At 50.1% G+C, this 22,573-nt stretch overlaps 1 protein-coding gene across 2 annotated transcripts in view; it reads right to left on the bottom strand.

The window, feature by feature from the left end:
- The window catches only part of AFAP1L2 (actin filament associated protein 1 like 2), a 103,566-nt gene that overhangs the window by 39,480 nt on the left and 41,513 nt on the right, over positions 1-22,573 (bottom strand). For both annotated transcript variants that reach the window (XM_066355123.1, XM_066355124.1), the window contains exon 2: positions 1,310-1,438. In XM_066355123.1, coding sequence (XP_066211220.1) covers positions 1,310-1,438 — 129 coding nt within the window. The remainder of the gene's footprint in view (positions 1-1,309; positions 1,439-22,573) is intronic.

Here is a 22,573-nt window from a genome sequence, read left to right as displayed (position 1 = left end):
ACATCTTATCTTCTCTGTCCTGTTTGGGGTCGTGGGTACACAGGTCGTGTACAACTGTCAAAACTCACTGCATTGGCCCTGGCCAGTTGGCTCAGCGGTAGAGCGTCGGCCTGGCGTGCAGGGGACCCAGGTTCGATTACTGGCCAGGGCACATAGGAGAAGCACCCATTTGCTTCTCCACCCCCACCCCCTCCTTCCTTTCTGTCTCTCTCTTCCCCTCCCGCAGCCAAGGCTCCATTGGAGCAAGGATGGCCCGGGCACTGGGGATGGCTCCTTGGCCTCTGCCCCAGGCCCTAGAGTGGCTCTGGTCGCAGCAGAGCGATGCCCCGGAGGGGCAGAGCATCGCCCCCTGGTGGGCAGAGCGTTGCCCCTGGTGGGCGTGCCGGGTGGATCCCGGTCGGGCGCATGCGGGAGTCTGTCTGACTGTCTCTCCCCGTTTCCAGCTTCAGAAAAATACAAAAAAAAACCAAAAACACACACACACAAAAAAAACCCACTGCATTGCAAACCACCTCGATATAAAAAGACATCGCACTCTGTGATTTACAAATTCTTAAAGTTGCATTTTCCCGTTTTTCTCTTGGGCTATAAGACACTGGGCAAGTGCCGTGAGCTCTCCGGGGCTCAGTGGCCGCCTGTTGCGACAGCTCCAACCTCACAGGGCTGTCTTGAAGATGAAACAAGTTAATACGCCTCTAAGTGGCAAGTGTTCAAGTAAGCCTCTGCTGTTCTTTCCTGAGTCTGTTATCCCTTCTTTACTTTCAACCAGGAAGGGAAGTGCTTTGAGGACACTTTGTTTAAACCTCTCTCGTGGGCTGAGAACTGAATATGTAGAGATTTCTGGGCTTCCAGTCAAGTTACCTCCCCTACATTATTGTTATAGGCTGAACTGTATTCTTTCAAAATTCATGTGTGAAATCCTAGCCCTCAGTAGCTAAGAGCAGGACTGTATTCAGAGAAGGGGTCTTTAAAGAGGTGGTTAACATTAAACGAGGCCACTGGAGCGGGCCCTGCTCCAGTATGACCCACGTCCTTAGAAGAAGGGGAGGTCTGGGCACAGACTGGCAGAAGGAGGATGGTCGAAAGACCCAGGGAGTAGACAGTTGGCTATGAGCCAAGGAGAGAGGCCTCAGAAGGAGCCAAGTCTGAGACACGTTGAGCTCAGATTTGTGGTCTCCGGGACTGTAGTTAAAGAAATGTCTGGTGTTTAAACCTCACAGTCTGTGAAGCTTCGCTGTGGAAGCCCTTGCCAGCACAACCACCTGTCCACGTCCTCGGGGACCTCTCCACGGCCCCGGGCCACACTTACTGCTGCTTTTGATGTAAAGCCGGAGGAGCTCGGACAGCCCACGCTTCTTCCCCACGGCTGTGCTGCTTAGACTCTCCTGGTCCAGAACCTTGAGGAAGTCTTCCAGCTCCGTCAGCAGCTGCTCCAGGGCTACAGAGAGAAAATAGAAGGGGCCTTTACTGTGGACTAGCTCAGATACCCCTGCGGACCCTGCAGCATCCCACCACGAACCCTCTGGTCCCGAGGACAGGGGTTTGGGGAGAGGCTGGGCAGCACGTAGGAGGCTCGGCTAAACTGCAGGATGCCCAGAGCCAGGGTCTCGGGGAGGTGACCAGGCCCTCGGCTTAGAGGTGTTCAACCCCGGCCAAAGACACAGGTCTACCATTTGCTGATGGCCCAAGCACACCCTTAAGGCCATGGGAGTCTGGAAACAGAATTTTCTTCCTTGAGAAAGGGCAGTCAAAAGAGCTGAGTGTCTAGAGGATTTGAACACAGATCAAACCCTCAACCATCAAAAGCAGTGCTATGCTTGATCAGGTCTTCATTCTTTCCCCAAGGATGGGGAATCACGGACCATTCCAAAAAAGATGGAACACTGCTCATTCTACCCTTGAGGAAATAGGCAGCACTCATCAAAAGCCTTTATTTGCAAAGGCTTCAGCAAAATAAAAACTTCTCCTGAGTTTCTCCAGTGATTGAGCCACATCAATTGCCACCAAGTCCAGGCTCATTCCCAAGAAGGGTCCTGGTCCCTAGATCCAGTTATCAAACATGCTCTCTCAAGGACCATCACCATAGAAGGGCGCATCGATCTCTGGCTGGAAGCACCTTGCAGAAATGCTGGTGCAGAGGGCACCAGTCTAGGAGCAGGGCATTCACCACTGTTGTTATTGTTAACGAGAACAGAACGCCACACTGTTGCTAAGAACAGGACGCTGCATTTGCTGACGGATCCGTCATCTCAGCCCTCCCTGCCTGGCCGGCTCTCCAGAACAAGCCCATGAATGGCAGCCAGCTCCTTGAGACCCCTGGCTAAACGGTGCTTTCCAACCACTGGAACCAGCAGCAGGACTTTTAAAAGTCCTGCTGCATAAGCCCACCCCAGAGTGAGGGGCAGCATGTCTGGGGATGAAACCCAAGGGTCTTAAACCTCGGCACATGATCGCCATGTTGCAAACAGCCGAGAACCACAGGTCCCACCCCAGTGCCAGTGGCCACACCTGAGGGCCCTGCCCCCAAAGACAGCAGCAAAGAAGTCCAATCACACAACCGCTCCCAGCCGGGGAGACCGGCACATGGGCCCTGCCTGTTGTACCGGGTGGTTGTCAGTGACAAGGTCGGTAAAGCTTTTCACAACTGCGCTTGTGCAGTGCGACAATGACCACACAGAGTGTCAGCATCTCATCCTGATTTTTCTTCTCACCCTGTGGCATCATTAGTTATTTCTTATTATTTTTCCCTCCACCGGCAGCAGGAATCTCTAAGCTCCCCTTTAGAGAAAAAAGCAGAACCTTGCAAAGCAACATTCCCTACAGTTTGCACCACTTAAGGGGGAGGGGGAAAGAAAGCCACCTCTTCCAAGAAGCCTTTCCTGATCACCCTATCCGAAGAAGATATTGCAATTTTTTAACTTAGCATCTAACTCCTGCCTTCATAGCCCGAATCACAACTTATTAATATGGATAGAAAATACTTTTAATGAAAGTTTAAACCGAGGAAAATTAACGATGAATAAAATAATAATTTGCTTATTTTGCTCATTTTTAAGTTGTGTTTTTGCCTTTCCCACCCTAGTCTGTCTGCTAGCTCAGTGAGGGCAGGGACCACACCTGTCTGGTATCTTTGGCACATGTGGAATGAATGACTACATGAATAAATCCATTTACCAGGTACCTAGTAGTTGGCAACTCTAAGAAGTGAGCATCATTGTGCCCATTTTGCAGATGTGATCCTGGTAGCCCAGAGAATGCCCATCAGGCCCCACCTGGTCCATGGCAGAGAGATGGGTTTATTGTCTGACTCCAAGGCTGAGCTCTGGGCAACACTCAACGCGATGCCCCTGTGGGGTCTTTCTTCCACCATCCCCCAAAGCCCTGGCTCCCCAGAACCGAACCAGGCCCTAGATTATCCCCCTAGCACCCCTCCCCCCCATCCACATGCTCTCCTGGTTCTCAGGGAGATCCCAATGGCCTGTTTCTGCACAAACTCCCCCTTGGATCTTAGTGGGATGGTAGCCTCTCAACTCTACTCCTACAAAACCAAATTCCCTGGAATAACTATTGCCATCGATTGTGGGAGAGAGCCGGAGGAAGGACAGGGGGCAGTAGAGGGGGAGGTGTGTTTGTTTCAGAAGAAAGCAGTGAACATGGTGGTGCCCGCACATGTGAATACCAGATCAAAGATCGGGGTGCACCGGCCCACTCAGAGGACCGGGCACCACCTGTCACGGGTGGATCGGAGCCCTTATCCCCAGCAGGAACGGTCCTGAAAGAACTTCCCCAAGCTGGAGAAGCAGCAGAGAAGCCCCCCGCCTCCCTTTCTTCAGTGTCCTTGTAAAGGCTGGAGGACAAGCAGGTCCACAAGCCTATGTGGCCACCGCCCTCTGGCTGGCTGAAAGCCAAGTGAAGGTAAAATGCAGCCATGGCCCAAAGCGGCATGTGATAAAAGCTGGCCCAAGTGCCCAGCAGTGGATAGAGGTGGCCCTCGTCCCTGAGAAGGGGTAAGTAGATGGTGATATCCTAGGCGAGGCAAGAAAGAAGCAACGTTCGGGCGGTTCTGCTCAGGGAAGAGCCACGGGCCCACAGCAGAGCCTCTTGTCTCGTCCTGTCCTTTGGTAGCAGAATGAATGCCGCAGGAAGTTTTCAAAAAGCCAATGGCTTTTGCCCAGTTTCCTTAAAGCCGATGAGACTCTTAATGGAGTAGGTTTTGAAAGGGTACCGGCAGAGCTCGTAGAGTCCATGAATAAGTAAGTATCAGGTTGAGTCTCCATGGTGTGCCCACTCAGCACTTAGCTGGGCCCTCAGCCTAAACGTACTAGGAAATGAAAAAGCTGAGTCAGGAGAGTGTGGTCCCTGACTTCCGCAAGCTCATTAGCAGGACTAGACCAGGACAGAGGCAGCAACTTCTAGACAACCAAAAATTCAGGAGTCAAGCAGGGGATACCAGCTTCAAGAGTGACTGGAGATCAGACGAGACCACAGCCCTGCAAATCTAGACCTGGACGGCTCCTGGGACGCGAGGGCCTTAGTTATTTTTTGGTTTGGTTTTACACGGCCGTTCATGAGTTTCCTGTTGTGCTGAAAGAGGTCAAACCAGGGAGAACAAAGGATAGATTTGAGGGAAAGTGACCCTGAGCCTTGAACTCATCTACAGTGGGGGGGGGACGAGAAAGGGAAAAAGCAAGGCAGTTAGGGTCTCGGTGGTGTTTTCCCTGACCTCCTGAACTGCTGGAAGCTGTCCCACTGTTGTTGCTTCCGGAAAAGGGAGAAAGAAAGTATCTCTTCACTTTCATATCCTCGGCTATTCCCAAAAGCTGCCCGGTTCCTGGAAAATAGCCTTTGTTTATCTTCACATTAGCAAGTGTGCACTAGGTCAAAGGGTACAGACTGCTGTGCCTGGCCTTGGGGAGACAGGTGACCCAGGTGGGGTCCCCAGCCCTTTTCAGAGGCCCCTGTCTGGAGAGAGGAGCCCAGTGAATACACGGGGGAGGAGAAGGAATTCAGGAATGTCTCCAAGGATCAGGACTGTACAAAGGAGAGAGAGAAACTTTGGGGTTACTAGGAAGAGGGATTTTTACGCTGGCCTTTGAGGAATGAATAGGAGCTCACCAGAACGAGGCAGAGGTACTTCAGGAAAAGGGAAGGAGACGCTCAGAAGACTCACAAGCCAAAAGCACCCTGAGTACTTGAGAAACCATGGGCAGTTCTGTCTCTCAGGAGCACAGGGACCGTGGGGCAGGGTGGGGTGGGCCTCAAAGGGGGGAAGGGGTCCTGTGGGGTCAGGTCATGTGGGCAGGGCATAGGGGCTATACTTATTTTGCTAAAGAGTTAGTATTTCATCTTGCAGGACCTCCAGGCAACGCAGTGGGGAAGGCCAGGTAACACTGTTCTTCAAGCAGGCTAGAGCAACTCTGTAAATAGGAAGGACAAAGAAAGGGGACCAGGGGACCAGGAGGGGAGGCAGGGAGGCCGTGAGGTGACTGCATAGCACAGCTGAAAATGGCGAGGGCGGGACCTAATCCCTGGAGGACACCGTACCCCCTCTCCTCCCTCCAATTCTACCACCCACCCTGCATGTGCACAGCGTGGAAATGGGCCCCTGAGGCTCAATGACAACCTGACTCGGTCACACCCACAGTTCGTAGTGGCACTGGGGCTCAAATCCAAGTATGCTCAAGTCCAAGGTACGTGGTGCCTGCCATCTGTTGGGAGTTTTATCTGGATCGTGGCATCTGGTTCCTGTTCTACCCCAGTCCACAAGGCAGGGGCGATGGGGCGGCGGGGCTGGACTCGAGGCAGGACAGGGAGAGCCCTGGGCCCTGGTGATAGTCCTGTTAGACTCAAGGACTGTGAGAGAAGACGCCCCGGGTGACTGTGACACACAGGCCTGCGGACACAGCCACGCCCCGGGCAGCTGCGGCCCCCTGCCCTCGGGGAGCTGAGACGCCAGGCAGATGGGCAGGGGGAGCTCTGAGGAGACAGGCGCCCTTCTTGTCCCCTAAAGCGACTGTGCCAGGTCAACGGCAAGCAAAGGATTAAAATAACTCTGGACCAGGAACCACAGAGTGTCCAAGCCCGGAATGTCATTTCCACCTGTCCCCCTGGATACACATCACCCCTCAAGGTGCATCCAGGTCCCTTCTCCACCAAGTGGCCCAGGACCAGTGGCACTCGGCATTCTTGCCATCTTCTGCCTCCCTCAACTCCTCACTGAGACAAAGCCAGTTGTTCAAGGTCATCTCAGGGTGCGCCAAGCCTATTAAAGCCTATTACCTCGGGCCGGGCAGGCGCTCTCTCTGGTCAAGGTCAAGGGTCAGCCCTGGTTGGTCAGGGCCTCTGACAAGGTGCTCAGCACAACAGGGACCAGCGATTCTGCTGCGACCACACCCTCTTCGGTCCAGCAACCGGCTCTCAGAAACCACAATCAACAAAGGCAAGGCCCCAAAGGGCGCCAAGCACAGTGACATTTTTCAACCCTCAGAGCTGAGAGGGGCGGGCAATCCCTCTGAGGAATGCGGCTATTTCATTGAGGCTCTGGAAGAAGTTCATCCCCTTCCCCACCCTCCATCCCACCTCCCACCCTTCTCATTTTGGTCTCTTCCTCATCGTCCAGTGGAGGGAGGGAAAAATAAGTGTGTTGTTCACTCTGGAAACTGTAGGCCCTTGTGCGAGCTTTGCATCCTGGCTCTGTTAAAGTTCAGGGTTGTCTGCTCTGAGGTCTGACAGATCATCAATAAGATTGTTGTTCGGGGCCTCCAAGGCCCACGCAGAGCTGGGAGCTTCAACTGCTCGATTCACCAGCCTTGGCCTCGGCCAGGCCCTGCCTCCAGATGACCTCCTCCCCCGGCTCTTCTCATCTTGTGAGGCTGTCTCGCTCTTTGGTCACTCAGTTCCCAACCCTAAATGTCTTCCCAACATGCCGAAAAAGCTGCCCTTCACGTTCCCCTGCTGTTCCGCACACACATTTTAATTTACGCAGGTGCCTTTGTTGAAGATACGCGTCTGAGCACAACTCTCCTTTGGAACATGAAACTAAGCCGACCTGTTCTTTAACCACAAAGACACACGCCCCCCCCCCCCCTTGCCCCAACAGTTCCCAAGATCAACCCACTGGGTGAACTGTCCAAAGTTAGGAACCTGTTAAAAGTTTCCGTGACAAGCCACAGAACGGAGGGCGGAAAATGCCACATAGATTCCTCCTGATCACGGAGAATCCAAAATCTGAGCCAGCCTTTACCAAGTACGTACTGTGTGCTTGGCATGTTAATAGGATGTGGAGTCTTTTCTTTCTCTCTTATGGCTGTAATACACACATAGCATACAATTTACCATTTTAACCCCTTGAAAGTTTCCAGTTCAGTGGCGTTAAGTACACTTTCAGTGGTAGGCAGCCTTTATCCCTGTTCTTTAGTTCCAGAACTTTCTTATCACCTGACACAGACACATTAGGCAGCTGCTCCCCACTCGCTCTTCCCCCAGATTTGTGGCAACCACAAATCCGCTTTCTGTCTCTACGGGTTTGCCAACTCCAGACATTTCATGTACATGGAATCATACATTACATGGCCTTTTGTGTCTGGCTTCTTCCACTTAGCATGTTTTTTCAAGGTTCATTCATGTGGTAGCATGGGTCAGTACTTCCTCCTTATGGCTGAATAACATGCCATTGTACTGATATACCACATTCTATTCAGGCATTCATCATTCATTAGAAAGTGGATTGTTTAAACAAAAAAAGGTGTTTAATAGAGGTAAAATTTCTATACAGTAACATACTCTGTTTTTTACTGTCCAAGCCTAGTGTTTTGACAAACACACTGTGGTAACTGTCACCACAATAAAGATATTGAACATTTCTATCACCCCCAAAAGTTCCCTGTACCTCTTTGTGACCCCTTCCACACTCTCAAGCCCTGGCAACCTGCATACCTTTCGGAATCTGACTCCCTATAAGATAAGGCCTTTGAGATTTACCCATGTGGCTGCATGTGTAAGAAGCCTCCTTTTTAACTGCTGTATAGTATTCCATGGTACGGATGTAGGAAGCCTCCATGGCTCCATATATCCACATACCTCCTCTGCCAGATGCTTCCACACAGCAGGGTCCTATGTCCTGTACAGTTTGTCATGCTCTTGAAGATACCTACTGCTGACTTTAAAGGGCATGCCTGCCTTCATACGCTTCGTGGATGACCACTCAGGATCACGCCAACAAAGGCAAAGCAGAGATTCTCAGTGGTGGCTGCACACTGGAACCAACAGGGAGTTTTAAAAAATTCCCAATGCCTGCCCTGTGGTGGCGCAGTGGATCAACATCGACCTGGAATGCTGAGGTCGCTGGTTCAAAACCCTGGGCTTGCCTGGTCAAGGCACATATGGGAGTTGATGTTTCCTGCTCCTCCCCTCTTCAGTCTCTCCTCTAAACTGAATAAATAAATTTAAAAAAAATCCCGTTGCCTCGGTGCACCCAGACATCCAGTGTAATTGTTCTGGGTGCGGTCCGGGCCTTGGGAGTTTTCACAGCTTCCAAGTGATTCTCACGTATGGTCAAGGTTGGGAACCACTGAGATAAACAAAGGTGTGATTGTTGCCTCATGAAAAGCCTTCTTACTTTATAAAATAACTTGTAAGATTCCTTAAAAAACAAATTCCTCTAGTGCTTTGCTAGGACTCAGTTCTGATTTTACATGGACAACTTTCTAGGTTCATGCCCGTTGTACAAAATCAGATACATCTGAAAAATACATGTCCCCCCCCCTCCCTGAAAGTAAGGGTGCAGGTGGCAAGGACCAAGATGTCTATATGTCTGCACATCAGTGAACTCAGTTCTCTGTCCTGCCTGAAAGCTCTCATCACTGACATTCAGCACCCAAAAGATTCACAGGCCACCCCTCCGTCTATCCTTGAGCCTGTCCGCTGGGACCCCAGGAGGCTGGGCCAGAAATATCACTTTCTCCAGAATAAATACACCAGGAGTTGTTTTGTTTTGTTTCCTTCCTCCACCTCCAAGAAATGGTGAGGGGGAGGGGGCTTTGCTCCACTGGGTAGCACTGTGAGTACGCTGCTCCCTGCCGCACCTGACCTCAGGCCGGCTAGTCCTCATTTCTGCGAGAGCTGTTTTCTCGCCCCTATCTTGGAGTCTCATCACTTATAGAACTTTCTCCAACAAGAGGCCACTTTCTACATTTCCAGATGAGCTGTGCGGGCGGAGAGATGGGACAGAGGTTTTGCTGCTGCTTGCACTACTGGCAGAACAACTTGAGTTGCACACTGCTGACCTCTCAAATGGAACAAACCTCCCCAAGAGCGGAATTCCACCCCCAGCTACGGAGCCAGCCGGGACCAGAGCTGCTCAGAGAGGGCCCTTTGGAATTCACACGGCAATAGCCGAAAACCCCCAACCAGACCAGCGAGGCAGAGGCGCCAAGGCCTGTGCGGGGCCCCCTCCACTCCGCCTCGCCTGCCCCCACACGCCACCTGTCCATCCAGTCCAGCGTCACGTGAGCTAGCATTTGGCGAGTCCCTCATCTTTACTGTTTTCTATTTGTCTTGTGAATGCACGTCCTTTGTCCCCAATGAAATGGAAAGCTCTGTGTAGGCAGGGACCACATCTTCTGGTTTGATTCCCCCCATGGTGGAAACTCTGCTGTATGTAAGGCTTACACACACACACACACACACACACACACACGCACGCACACACACGCACACACACACCCACACCCTAATGAAAACTCCCCCTACTTACAGGGTCTGGGCTGCTCTGTCCAGCAGGCCTGGGCAAAAGGCTCATCAATCGCTGGTGACAATTCTAGTCTATGTGGGCCAGGTAACAAGTCTAGAATGACCACCCAGAGGCAGCTCTTGGCAGCTGGTGGGCCTGGGAGCCCACGAGGCCTCTCAGCCCTGGGTGATGCTCCGGTGGGTCTTCCCAAGGGATGCAGCTGGGAAGGGCGCAGGGGCAGCTGCTCCTCTCTGGACCAGGAACCTAGAGCCCTAGGAGTTCACCCCCAAGGCTCTTCAGCAGTTTAGGGGGCGCCTGAGGGCAGGGGCGAGACACCCTAGGCTGCAGCAGTCACCAGGGTCCAGGCCAGACAAAGAGGCTTTGGGACCCGGGAGGCTTTTGTTCTCGGACATTTTGTACCCAAATGTCCCAGTTAGGACATTCCTTCAATGCAATGTGCCTGAAGAGTGGTTTCATTGAGACTCAGGCAGAGGCCAGTTATGCGGGTGGGAGGTGATTAGCCAGGTGATTAGTTGGGTGGCAAGTCACCCAACACGGCACAAACGACGTGAGTTTCTGGACAAGAGGCTGTCGGGGTCACTCAGGTTCACGCTGGAAGTCTGGGAAGCGCTGTGTGATAGGAAAAAAGGGCAGGCTGGAAAAAAACGGTGGTTGTCTCTCAGTGGGGCAGTTAGGAGAAATGTTTCGTTCCCTCTTTACACCCTCCGTGTTCCTCAACACAGAAGAGCCGTGAGTTACGATGCCGGGGACAGTGGCTGTGATGCTTTCCGGTCTGGCTGCACGTTTGGGCTTGTCCCTATACACTGGCTATTTGTATGAGAGCAAAAGGACACAGACTAACTGTAATAACAGATATACGGAAAGAACAAACATCGCCACGCTATTCGGAGTTCTTGTTCCTTTTCAACGTTTGGCAGCAGTTATGAAGGTCCATGGGACTGATGTGTAGGTGGGGGCCTTTCCAACCTGTCGAGGCCTTCTGTCCCCACAGAAGTCAAAATCAGCCCCCGCAGTCCAAAAGCACCACCCCCTTGACTTTGGAGTCAGCTGGCAGGGGGCTGGGCCCCAGCCTGAGTCAGAGCCCTCCTCTGGGCTCCAAGGGTGCTGGACGGGAGAACAAAGGCCCTGGAAGAGGCCGGGGTCTGGGCTAGCCCCGAGGGTCTCGCTCCCGCCTTCACGCTCCTGACCTGCTGGAGGGTCCTAGGGGTTAGGGGTCACACATCTCTTGTGCTGGGTCCCCTGGGTTCCTGGCTCAGACAGAACAATGTCCTTTGTGCCCCTCCCACCTATACCAGGTGCCAGATTCAAACTGCCTACATCTTAGTTCCAAATCTTGGTTACTCTTGCCTTTACCACGTAATGGCTGTGTGGCTTTGGGGAGCTTAATTAACTTCTCTGTGCCTTAATAATTTGTAAAATGGGGTTCATAACAGTACCTACTTTATAACATTGCTGTAGCTACCAGGTTCTTTCACTTCTTTTTCATCCTCTGCCCATCTAACCCCCTGTGCCCACAGCGCCACAGTCTCCCTGCCTGACAGCTAACCTGGGCACTGTTCCTCTGGGCAAAGAGTACGATGCCATTAAAAACACTGCGTCCGAAGGGGTAACCCGAGTGTGTGTGGTGGGTGGGTATCCGCTGCTCAACCCCTCCCCCTGTATCCACCTGCTCTTTTTCTTTGTAGCTGATTTTTCTCTGGGAATCTCCTTTACCCAACATGTATTTCTGGCTGGGTTGGGACTAGAACCACACTCCCAACTAGATGAGAAGCCACATGACCTCGGTCCTAGCCAATCAAAAGGTTTCATTCCCTCCAGCCAAAGTGACCAGAGCCACACCTTGAGCCATGAGCATCAGCATTGGGCCTCTTCCTGGAATTACCAGGATTCTCCTTTCCCAGGGTGTCTAAGCTGCTAGAATGTCAGCCTGCTGCAGCCATGTCTGGGAACGAGAAGGAAAAGGAAGCCTAGAGATTCCTGATGACACATTTCAGCCCCTGGATTCAGTCCCAACTCAAGCCAAAGCCTTCCTTTAGACTACTTAGCTCCAGGTGGCCATAACACCCCATTTTTTGATTAAGCCAGATGGAGCTGCATCTGCTTACAGAGGGTGAACTGCCACAGCGCCTATTCTGACCCTGGAATCCGGGCCGGGCAGGAGGTATCACCAATTTCCGTTCATTCCGTGACGTCGGCATTGTCACCCCCATTTCACAGAGGGGACTGCAGAGGACAAAGGAGCATCACACTGCAGCGCCCAGGGCTCGGCATCAGCAGCCCTCCGGCCCAAGTCCAGACTAGATTCCATGTATCTGCATCTACTTTACATCAGTAAATGGCTATTCCTATGAAACAGACTGCCCAGAAACGGGCATTCCACAGCATCCCAATGAAAGCAGAGTGTGGGGAAGGATTTGGGGGTGGAGGGAGCACCTTGAGAAGCCTGGGATAAAATGTCACCAAGGCCTTGGGTGAGGACAGAGGACAAGTGGGCAGAGGTCAGTATAGACCAGCTTCTGCCAGCCTTAGGGATATGACAGGAGTCGAAACTGAAGGGGGCATTCCAAAGGCTGGAGAACAGACACAACTGTGCCAAGAAAGGGCCTGAGTGAAGACCCCCGCTTGTTCCAGGCAGTGCTGATGGGACTTCCAGACAGTCATGCCGCCAGGGCAGCCTGTGGGACACTGCAACTCTCAGCTCAGGGAGCAGCACAGCCGGGGAGAGGAGGCCAGACCTGGAGGACAAAACGGCCGATGAAACGGGGAGGTGTGATTGGTGAGTTGTGCGGAAGCGCAAGGAAAGGCTCTGTCTAGCATGGTCCTGAACAGAGGGAAGGGTGGAGAAGCAAGTGTCCCCACACAAAGGAGTGGAGTAAAGGAAGCCGGCCATGCTGAATGGCTGTTTGGCTGGTCTCACCCTGCTTCTGCTGAACAGAACACATCTCTACTGGACAAGAACTGCTCATCAGGCCACGAGCCGTATAGAATCCCTCGATGTGAACTCCATTGACTTGGGACCAGTTCCTTTAGTGGCCTCGCAGGAGTCCGAATCAATAAGAAATAGAAAGTCATTATTTTGGTCTATTTAGCATCCTTTTCCCTTTCTTTTGGTAACAGGAAGACCCATGCCATATGGTTCAGATTTACCTAACCTCAGCTCAGCCATAGGAGGCGGGGATGTAGCGAGGACGGGCCATTGTTCAGGCCCCAGAGATGCATGTGAGCAAGGCCACAGCTCCCCCTTGGATTTGCTCTCTGGGCTTTGGGGGAAAAAAGTCTTTCTCTCTAAATTACAAGCCATGAGGATGTACCCTGGAGCTGAGAATGAGGCCAGTGACGGGGCAGGGGAGAGCAGGGCTGACAACTAGAGAAGGAGACAGAGCCCCACCCCATTGCCAGAGTCCCGAGGTCCAGCCATGCCCGATACCAACTTTGCACTTGCCAACCACACCAGCCAATAACTTCCCTTTGTCACATAAGCTGTGCTTTAGTCACTGAGGACAAAAAGTCATCACTAATATATGGAAGTGCAGGTTAAACACGTGATGGCTCCGTGTAAACCCCCCTTTCTTCAAGGCACACTTCAAATTCCAAAGTGGCCCAATGCTAATCTTAACTTCCTGTTCCCTTTGAAAGATCCAAGCACGAAGCCGACAAGGCCAGGTGGTTTCCTTGGATGACTTACACGGTGACCAAACCACCAGAAAAACTGCTGACAGGGGTGAACAAACCTGTGGCCATGGCTGTGACGGCCCAGTTCACAGCACAACAAAGAGCAGGGAGCCTGGGCATGGGGGTGGGGGCACAGGACTGCTTCCCTGCAGGAGTCCCTGTCCAGAGCAGGGGGCCTCAGCATGGGAGTGGGGGCACAGGACTGCTTCCCTGCAGGAGTCCCTGTCCAGAGCAGGGAGCCTCAGAGGGCACAGGACTGCTTCCCTGCAGGAGTCCCTGTCCAGAGCAGGGAGCCTCGGCATGGGGGTGGGGGCACAGGACTGCTTCCCTGCAGGAGTCCCTGTCCAGAGCAGGGGGCCTCGGCATGGGGGTGGGGGCACAGGACTGCTTCCCTGCAGGAGTCCCTGTCCAGAGCAGGGGGCCTCGGCATGGGGGTGGGGGCACAGGACTGCTTCCCTGCAGGAGTCCCTGTCCAGAGCAGGGAGCCTCGGCATGGGGGTGGGGGCACAGGACTGCTTCCCTGCGGGAGTCCCTGTCCAGAGCAGGGAGCCTCGGCATGGGGGTGGGGGCACAGGACTGCTTCCCTGCAGGAGTCCCTGTCCAGAGCAGGGGGCCTCAGCATGGGGGTGGGGGCACAGGACTGCTTCCCTGCAGGAGTCCCTGTCCAGAGCAGGGGGCCTCGGCATGGGGGTGGGGGCACAGGACTGCTTCCCTGCAGGAGTCCCTGTCCAGAGCAGGGGGCCTCGGCATGGGGGTGGGGGCACAGGACTGCTTCCCTGCAGGAGTCCCTGTCCAGAGCAGGGGCACAGGACTGCTTCCCTGCAGGAGTCCCTGTCCAGAGCAGGGGCACAGGACTGCTTCCCTGCAGGAGGCCCTGTCCAGAGCAGGGGCACAGGACTGCTTCCCTGCAGGAGTCCCTGTCCAGAGCAGGGGGCCTCGGCATGGGGGTGGGGGCACAGGACTGCTTCCCTGCAGGAGTCCCTGTCCAGAGCAGGGGGCCTCGGCATGGGGGTGGGGGCACAGGACTGCTTCCCTGCAGGAGTCCCTGTCCTCTTCCCTACCACTGATGCCAAGTCCTAATGCTGCTCTCTATGGTCCCTAAGTCAGGGCCCACAGCAGGCCTTTCCAAACTGCGGCCAGGACCCTTCAGTGGGCGGTACCTCAACTCAGGGAGGTAGCTCCAGCTAAACTTTTTAAAAATTCAGTATAGAAGACCCTGGCTCAGTTAGTTAAAGCAGTGTGTTTTTTTTGAACCAAAAATTTGTGCCAGTCCGTGAAAGAGTTGACCAGCCTGATGTTTAATGAAGATCATAGACACGATAATCTTAGTGGAGTTCGCTTATGCTCAAGATGATTTCTGCCTTAGCAGTCCCTGAAATAATTCTATTTTCACCTCTCCCTAAGTTTAAAAAAGGTTGAAAATCACTGGGTTAGAACATCGTCCCCAAAACACCAAGGTTGCGGGTTCAATTCTCGATCAGGGCACATACAGGAAGCAGTGCATCCACAACTAAGTGGAATGATGCTTCTCTCGCTCTGTCTCCCTCCCCCCTTTCCTCTCTTTCTAAAATCAATCAATTTAATAAAAACGTAGAGAGATGTAGTAGAAAATATCAGAATGCATCTAGTAAAGGACTGTAATCTTCCATTAAAACCTTTGTGTGTGTGTGTGTGTGTGTCCTGGGTTACCATCTGTTTGTAAAACACACTTCTTAACATTGTCCTAATCAAAACAATCGAAAAGATACCACAAGAGGCCCATGATCTCTTCTCAAAAACCTGCAATATTTCAGATTCTAGAAAAAGAACATGGTGCACATCTCTCCTCCCCCAGCAAGGTCTAGGAAAACACTCACAAATAAAAGACATTAGTATTTCTACAGCAAAACATACAAATACTCATGCTAAGTGGGCTCAATAGATGATAAATGGCCTCACTTCATTTCAGATGCCTCCAAATTAATTTGTACCAACCTTATAATAAATGTTCTGATTTGAGGATTTGGGAACTGAGAGGACATTGTGGGCCTATCTAGAAATGCTTAGGATCTTTCTCCTTTTTCTGCCTCAAAATTTACTTTTGATTTTCCAGGTTTTAAAAGAGACCACATGGATTATGGAAAGTTCACACTTTTTATGGCTTTTAATTAATGCAAAACTATAAGAAATTCATAGGACTGTAGACAGGTGGGCCTCTTAAAGAGCCTCCTCAAATTAACTTAGCTTCTGAGAAGGGCCCACTCAGTGACTGATGGTCTATAATGGTATTGTCTAATTCTTTCTCTTTTTTTTTTTTTGTATTTTTCTGAAGTTGGAAACAGGAAAGCAGTCAGACTGACTCCCGCATGTGCCTGACCGGATCCACCTGGCATGCCCACCAGGGGGTGATGCTCCGCCCATCTGGGGCGTTGCTCTGTTGCAACCAGAGCCATTCTAATACCTGAGGCAGAGGCCACAGAGCCATCCTCAGCGCCCGGGCCAACTTTGCTCCAATGGAGCCTTGGCTGCGGGAGGGGAAGAGAGAGACAGAGAGGAAGGAGAGGGGGAGGGGTGGAGAAGCAGATGGGCGCTTCTCCTGTGTGCCCTGGCCAGGAATCGAACCCGGGACTCCTGCACACCAGGCCGACACTCTACCACTGAGTCAACTGGCTAGGGCCCTGTCTAATTCTTGACCATTGGCCACATGTGGCTATGGAGCATGTGAAATGTGGCTAGTATGAGTTAAAATCTGCTGTGAGCATAAATTTAGATGGAATTTCAAAGAATGTAAAATACCTCAACAGTTTATAACAGCGATTACATGTTGAAATGATAAGAATGTTGGATATACTGAATTAAATAAAACATATTCTTAAAATTTATCTTACTGGTTTTTTTAAGCTTTTTTTTTTTTTTAAGTGAGAGGAGGGGGGAGATAGTGAGGCAGACTCCCACATGTGCCAGACTGGGATCCACCCAGCAGCCCTTGAAGCAGAGAGAAGAGGCAGAGAGGGGCGATAAGAAGTCTGGAGCTGATGCCCAAGCACCAAGCTACTTTGAGTGCCTGAGGCTGACGTGCTCATACCAACCAAGCTATCCTCAGTGCCTGGGGCTACACTCAAATCAACTGAGCCACTGGCTGTAAAAGGGGAACAGAGAGAGAAAGGAGAGAGAAGCAGATGGCTGCTTCTCTTGTGTACCCTGATTGGGAGTCAAAACTGGGATGTCCATACCCTGAGCTGATGATGCTCTATTCACTGAGTCACCGGCCAGGGCTTAAGCTAAAAATTTTAAAATGTAAATTACATATATGTTTTGCTTTATATTCCGATTGGACAGTACTGATCTGAAACCTCTACCGTAGACTCAGAGCACTATAAAAGCATAAAAAAAGTCATCTAGTTGCTAAAAACAAAACAGTGGTAAGGTAGAGGAAGGGACTTCACATGATTCATTCATAAAAAGCTAAATTTCCTATATCTGTCCGAGGGTTTCTCAACCTAAACCCAAGTAGTTTCGTAGAATACAGAAAGGAGTGTCATTCTTCAATGAGAGCAGGGGACCACAACTCGGAAAAGGTAGAGCCTCTGAAAATGTGTTGGTTGTGATTCACCAAGATGAGAAGGGGCGAGGAGACGGGAGTTCTGGCCTCAGGAAAACAGCTGCGGCCGGAATGAAGAAGATGCGTTTGCTCAGGGCCGGCTGTGCTTCGTCCACACGAACAAAGAGCCAGTTATTCATCCTAGAAATATTCTAAATTAAACCCTCGAAGCCCTGTTATATAAACAATATAAAGGTATCACAGAGTTTTGAGTTGGATCATTGTATTTGTTTAATGTTTCAGCCAAAACTTGTCAAGAGAAACTGCTGATGTACGATTTCTGACTCTTCCAGGGCATTTCAGTTTGAGGGAATATTTTTGAGTTTGTATTTGGCTTTTCCCCCCATCTTCCTTTCCCTCCTCGGCTGATCTCAAAGGCGCTCCTTAGCTACTTATCACCCCTCTCTGCCTCTTCTCTCTGCTTCAGTTTCTTCAACACCATGGCCCCAGCCCCAAACACCCCGGAATTGTCTTCCGCCCTTTTTGCTCGGGCATAACCAAGTTCTCCAATGCAACACCCATGCGCACCACGCTCTTTCTGAACTATTATCCCCTTGACCCTCAAAAACCAGGCTCTAAGAACACCCCAAAGTGTGGTCATCTTCCATCCCGCTGCCGCCCTGGCCCCGTCTAACCACACCTGCCGGTCAACAAGGATTTCCCGGGAACCGGCTGTACATCGGTCATATTTTTAAAGATGTACTGAACACCTACTCTCTGCCGGGCCAGTGCAAAGCTATGCACTGGGGAAGACAAACTGGCAAATCCCCACCTCCCTATTTCTAATTTGCATGCATTCCTTGAAATCATAAAGTAAGAACACATGTTGCAATTCTATTTGTGTGTAATGTCCCGTTTCCTTTCTTTCCGCCTGCCCCCCACCATGGTGCTACTCAGTTGAGGATACATCTTATCTTTCCTGTCGTCTCAGAACCAATCATTCCTCAATCAGCTCCCTCCTCCCAATCACAGTGGTTTTCCACGCTAGCATCACGGGGGGGGGGGGGTGCTGTTTGCACTGTACATCTCTTTGGACAACAGATTACTTTCTAATGATTTCAAGTCACAGAAATGCTGAAAGAGCGTCTGTCTCAAACCCCACACCAGATTGCTACAGTGCAAGTTGCGGGTCTTAAGAGTTAGTTCTCTTTAGGCAACCCCCCGCTGCACCTGGTTACGCACCTGTTAGACACCCCGCCCTGCGCAGGAGTTCACAGGTTGGACCACTGAAGGCAGTGCTGGGCCTGGGTGAAAAATCCCCCTCTTTCAGCCCACAACTCTGAATATCTGTCCTTTCCATTCAAAACTGGTGGTTGGGACCCCAGCCAGCATCTCCAGGGCAACCCCAGCTCTGAACTTCAGGAGTTGCTTACTCAGGAGTGAAGCTTAATTAGAAAAACCTGGGAGTAAAGGCGCCTTCTTTGGCCTTCCCATTGTACTGAATTTAATTTGGCACAACATTCAGGAAAAATACAATGAACTCTCAGCTCAGCAACAAGGATTAATAGATTTTAGGATGGGCCATTTTCTACTGAATAAACCACGAAGATAGAATTACAGTTCAATAAATAACACAAGATGCTATTAATAATAAACCAGGGAAAGATAGAGAATACAAACAAAAAAAAAGAAACCACTTTTATTAAGAATAAAGTCAGCCAAATGACCAACAAAGCCTATCACACTGTGAGCTCTTACAATAAACCTATATGGTAGATATAAACAGCCCTTAGATGAACAAACAGTCTCAGCGAGGTTAAGTAACTTGCCCAAAGTCACGCAGCTAGAAAGTCCAGATCTGCTCTCAAATCTCTCCAACCCCTCCCACCATCACCTTGGCTGGTCTTCCTTGCAATTTCTTCTTTCAAGTCCAGATAGTGACACAGACACACACACAGCCATTTAAAAATAGTCTAGTAGAGAAGGCATATCTAAGGGAATATTGTTTGGTTGACCTATATATAAATACGGTAAAGCTCTGCTAGCCTATTTCGACCCTGCTTATTAATACAAGTTGCCAGTGACCAAATCGTATCCCATGAGAATGGTTAACACAGTAGAAAAAAAAAAATAGTAAAAGATTTCAGAAATACATTTAACTCACAACAGGCGCTGAGATCACTGTCGTATTCAAAAGTTTCTGGTGAGTGATATCCAGTTGTTCAAACCCTTGACAAGTTTACCAGTAAATCTCGCGCTCTTGCTAATGCAATATTTGCTAGGCGTGAGCTGCCAAACTGCAAAATGTATCCACTTTATTATTGGGTTTAAAATGACTTTTGGGTTTCAAAAGATGAAATGCCTTCTAATAAAGTTAGCTGGTAAAACAATAATCCACCACCAGGCAAATGTACTTTGAGGCCCATGTATAAATAAACACACCTCGGAATTCTCACCAGAGCCACCGGGAAATGGAAGGAGTGGGGAGGAGCCTGGCTGCGCATGCGCGGACCGGTACGACTGGAGGCGTTCGCCACTGTTTTCTGAATATGAATCAACTTTCCTTGCACCCTGCATAGTGGGCCCACTCAGTAAGAGAGGGTTCGTGGGGAGCATTGTATGGGTTAATGTGAAGGTACAGGCAGTGGCTGCCACATGTTTTCACCAAAGCCTTCCTCTTGGCTATTACAAACAGGTTTCAAACCTGTGATCTGGTGGCTAAGTGTTGACCTGGTCAAAGAAAGCCAGAGAGCTCTCCCTACACTGTAATAACGTAGGTTAATTACCTTTTCTGTCATGTATTATTATTATTATTTTTAAAGGTACTGGCATGATCAGGACAAGAGGCAAAGGAAGCCAATGGCAGTGTAGAAGACTAGAAGACTAAGAAAACATCCTATCTTACTAGCCTCTTTTGGATTTTGGCCTTGGCGCCTATACTCCAAAAGGGGTCATGTATATATGCGAGACTGACACCTTACCAAAGCTAAGGATTAACAAATACCACAGGGATAGAGTGTGGTGATTAATTTTAGATGTCAACTTGACTGGGCCATCGACCTCCATAATCGCACGAGCCAATTCCTTAAAATATTTTTCTATGGATGGATGGATGGATGGACAGATATCCTATTGGTTTTGTTTCTCTGGAGAAGCCTAGTCCACAGAGCTTTTGCAAACCAAGGAAATGTCCTGCTCCAGTTGAAAGACAACTAGAGGAGCCTTGGCCGGTTGGCTCTGTGTAGAGCATCGGCCTGGCATGCAGGAGTCCCAGGTTCGATTCCTAGCCAGGGCACACAGGAGAAGCGCCCATCTGCTTCTCCGCTTCTCCACCCCTCCTCTTCTCCTTCCTCTCTGTCTCTCTCTTCCCCTCCCGCAGCCGAGGATTCATTGGAGCAAAGTTGGCCCGGGCGCTGAGGATGGCTCCATGGCCTCTGCCTCAGGCGCTAGAATGACTCTGATTGCAACAGAGCAATGCCCCAAGATGGGCAGAGCATCGCCCCCTGGTGGGCATGCTGGGTGGATCCCAGTCAGGCACATGCGGGGTCTGTCTGACTGCCTCCCTGTTTCCAACTTCAGAAAAATACAAAAAATGAAAAAAAAAAAAAAAAAAGAAAGACAATTAGAGGCAAGAAAAAATTCATGGGCTAGGAATTGAACCATTTACTACTATTGTCCTGATACCTCACATTTATTCCAACAAACATGGGTCAAAACCCCCCAGATCTGGACAGTCTCTTGGGTGTTGAGGCTCAGAAGTTCTCAGAACTTTGGATATGCATTTCTTTTCCAAGCAAAATTTCTGTGTCAGTACAGTAATTGCTTCCATCTACATATACTGTCTTCCTGTGAAGTCACAAGACTAAGTGTTAGGAAAGGAACTGGCAGAAAAGGGCGGGCAAGTTTCTGTCTGGGAAGGTATGGAATTCTGTAGCTTTACTGTGATGTCACAAATGATCCTAGTCCAAAAATACAAATAAGACAATCAAGATTACTCTCCAAATCTTGACTTTTAATACAGATTCCTACCCTCGAGGGATTCTGTCACCTTAAACTGAAAGCCTAAGGACAGTCTTCATGTGAGAAAATCACTCCCACCTGACATGTGACATCTGAACAGAGAAGCTAGGACAACTCTGGTGCAAAGAGTTTACAAAGTGGATAGAGTGTTGGACTGGGATGCCGAAGACCCAGGTTCGAGACCCCGAGGTCGCCAGCTTGAGCGAGGGTTCATCTGGATTGAACAAAAAGCTCACCAGCTTGAGCCCAACGTCGCTGGTTCAAGCAAGGGGTTACTTGGTCTGCTGAAGGCCCGCAGTCAAGGCACATTAAAAAAAAAAACAAACAACAAAAAACAAAGTGATGGCACCACCTTGACCTCTGTTGGGCCACTTAGAGGTCACACTTTATGGTGAGGTGCTCCCTCAAGCTGACCCTGCCATTACACTGCTCATAGCTTCATTTCTGCAAGCATGCATTTCTTCACCAGACATTTAATAAACCACCTACTATGTGTTAGAGTTAGACCCTTAGATTCAACCACTAAGTAAAACGGCGTGGCCCGCCTGAAGTGTACGTCATTATGGCTCATTGTAAGTTCTCTCGCTACAGTTATGTTTGCTTTTCTGCACCTTTTAGATGAACATCAATACAAAATCCCTGGTATTCTTTATTTCCCAGTATTCTGCGATTCTCCATGCAAGAATGGGTGGCAGAAAACCCTGAATGTTTTTTCTACACCTATTTTATTGTGACAGTTGTTAACAGTTGTTAAATTCTTTCTTATGAGGAAGGATTACCCCAGCATAGTGAAAAGACCCAGGTGAGAATTCAGTGACTGTACTAACAAACTGTGGGAAATTTAGCAAGTCTGACAACTTTTCTGAACCTTAGTTTTCCAACCTCTAGAACGGGGAAGAAATTGAATCTATTTGGCAGGTTGGTGTGAATATTAAAAGAAATAACATGTGAAAACCACCAGACACAAGACATTATTCAACGTATATTATTACCCCCCGTGGTGGGTTGAACAGCGGCCCCCAAAAGGTATGACCAAGTTCTTGCTCCTGGCACATGTGACGTCACCTTATTTGGCACTGGGTCTTTGCCAGTGTAATTAAACTAAGGATCTCAAAATGAGAGTATGCTGGATTTAGGGTGGGCTCTAAATTCAATGCATGGTGTCCTTTTCAGAGCCACAGGGAAGAGACCACATGGAGACAGAGACTGGAGCTAATGCTGTTATGGCCAAGGAACACCAGGTGCCACCAAAGCTAGAAAGGCAAGTATGGAGTCTCCCCTGGAGGCATCAGAGGGAGCATAACCCTGGGACACCTTGACTTTGGACTTCTGACCTCCAGAAAGGTGAGAAAATAGGTTTCTGTTGTTTTAAGTCACCCAGTTTGTGGCAATTTATTGTGGCAGCCCAAGTACACAAGTACTCACAGAACAAGAGCAGAATATTTGGCCCCAGTTTAGGAAGAAGATAAGGAACAGACTCCCCCAAGCTTAACCTGGCTGGACAAGGTCTGCTTTTCCACTGGCTTAGAAGAATCTGATTAGTTTTACAATCTGTCAGGATGAACACTTCTGAATTTGAAAACATTCCTGCTGGTGAAACAAAGCCCTCC

Source organism: Saccopteryx leptura, chromosome 13 (assembly GCF_036850995.1).
Source record: "Saccopteryx leptura isolate mSacLep1 chromosome 13, mSacLep1_pri_phased_curated, whole genome shotgun sequence".
Lineage (NCBI taxonomy): Eukaryota > Metazoa > Chordata > Mammalia > Chiroptera > Emballonuridae > Saccopteryx > Saccopteryx leptura.
This window is presented reverse-complemented; position numbering and strand designations above follow the sequence as displayed.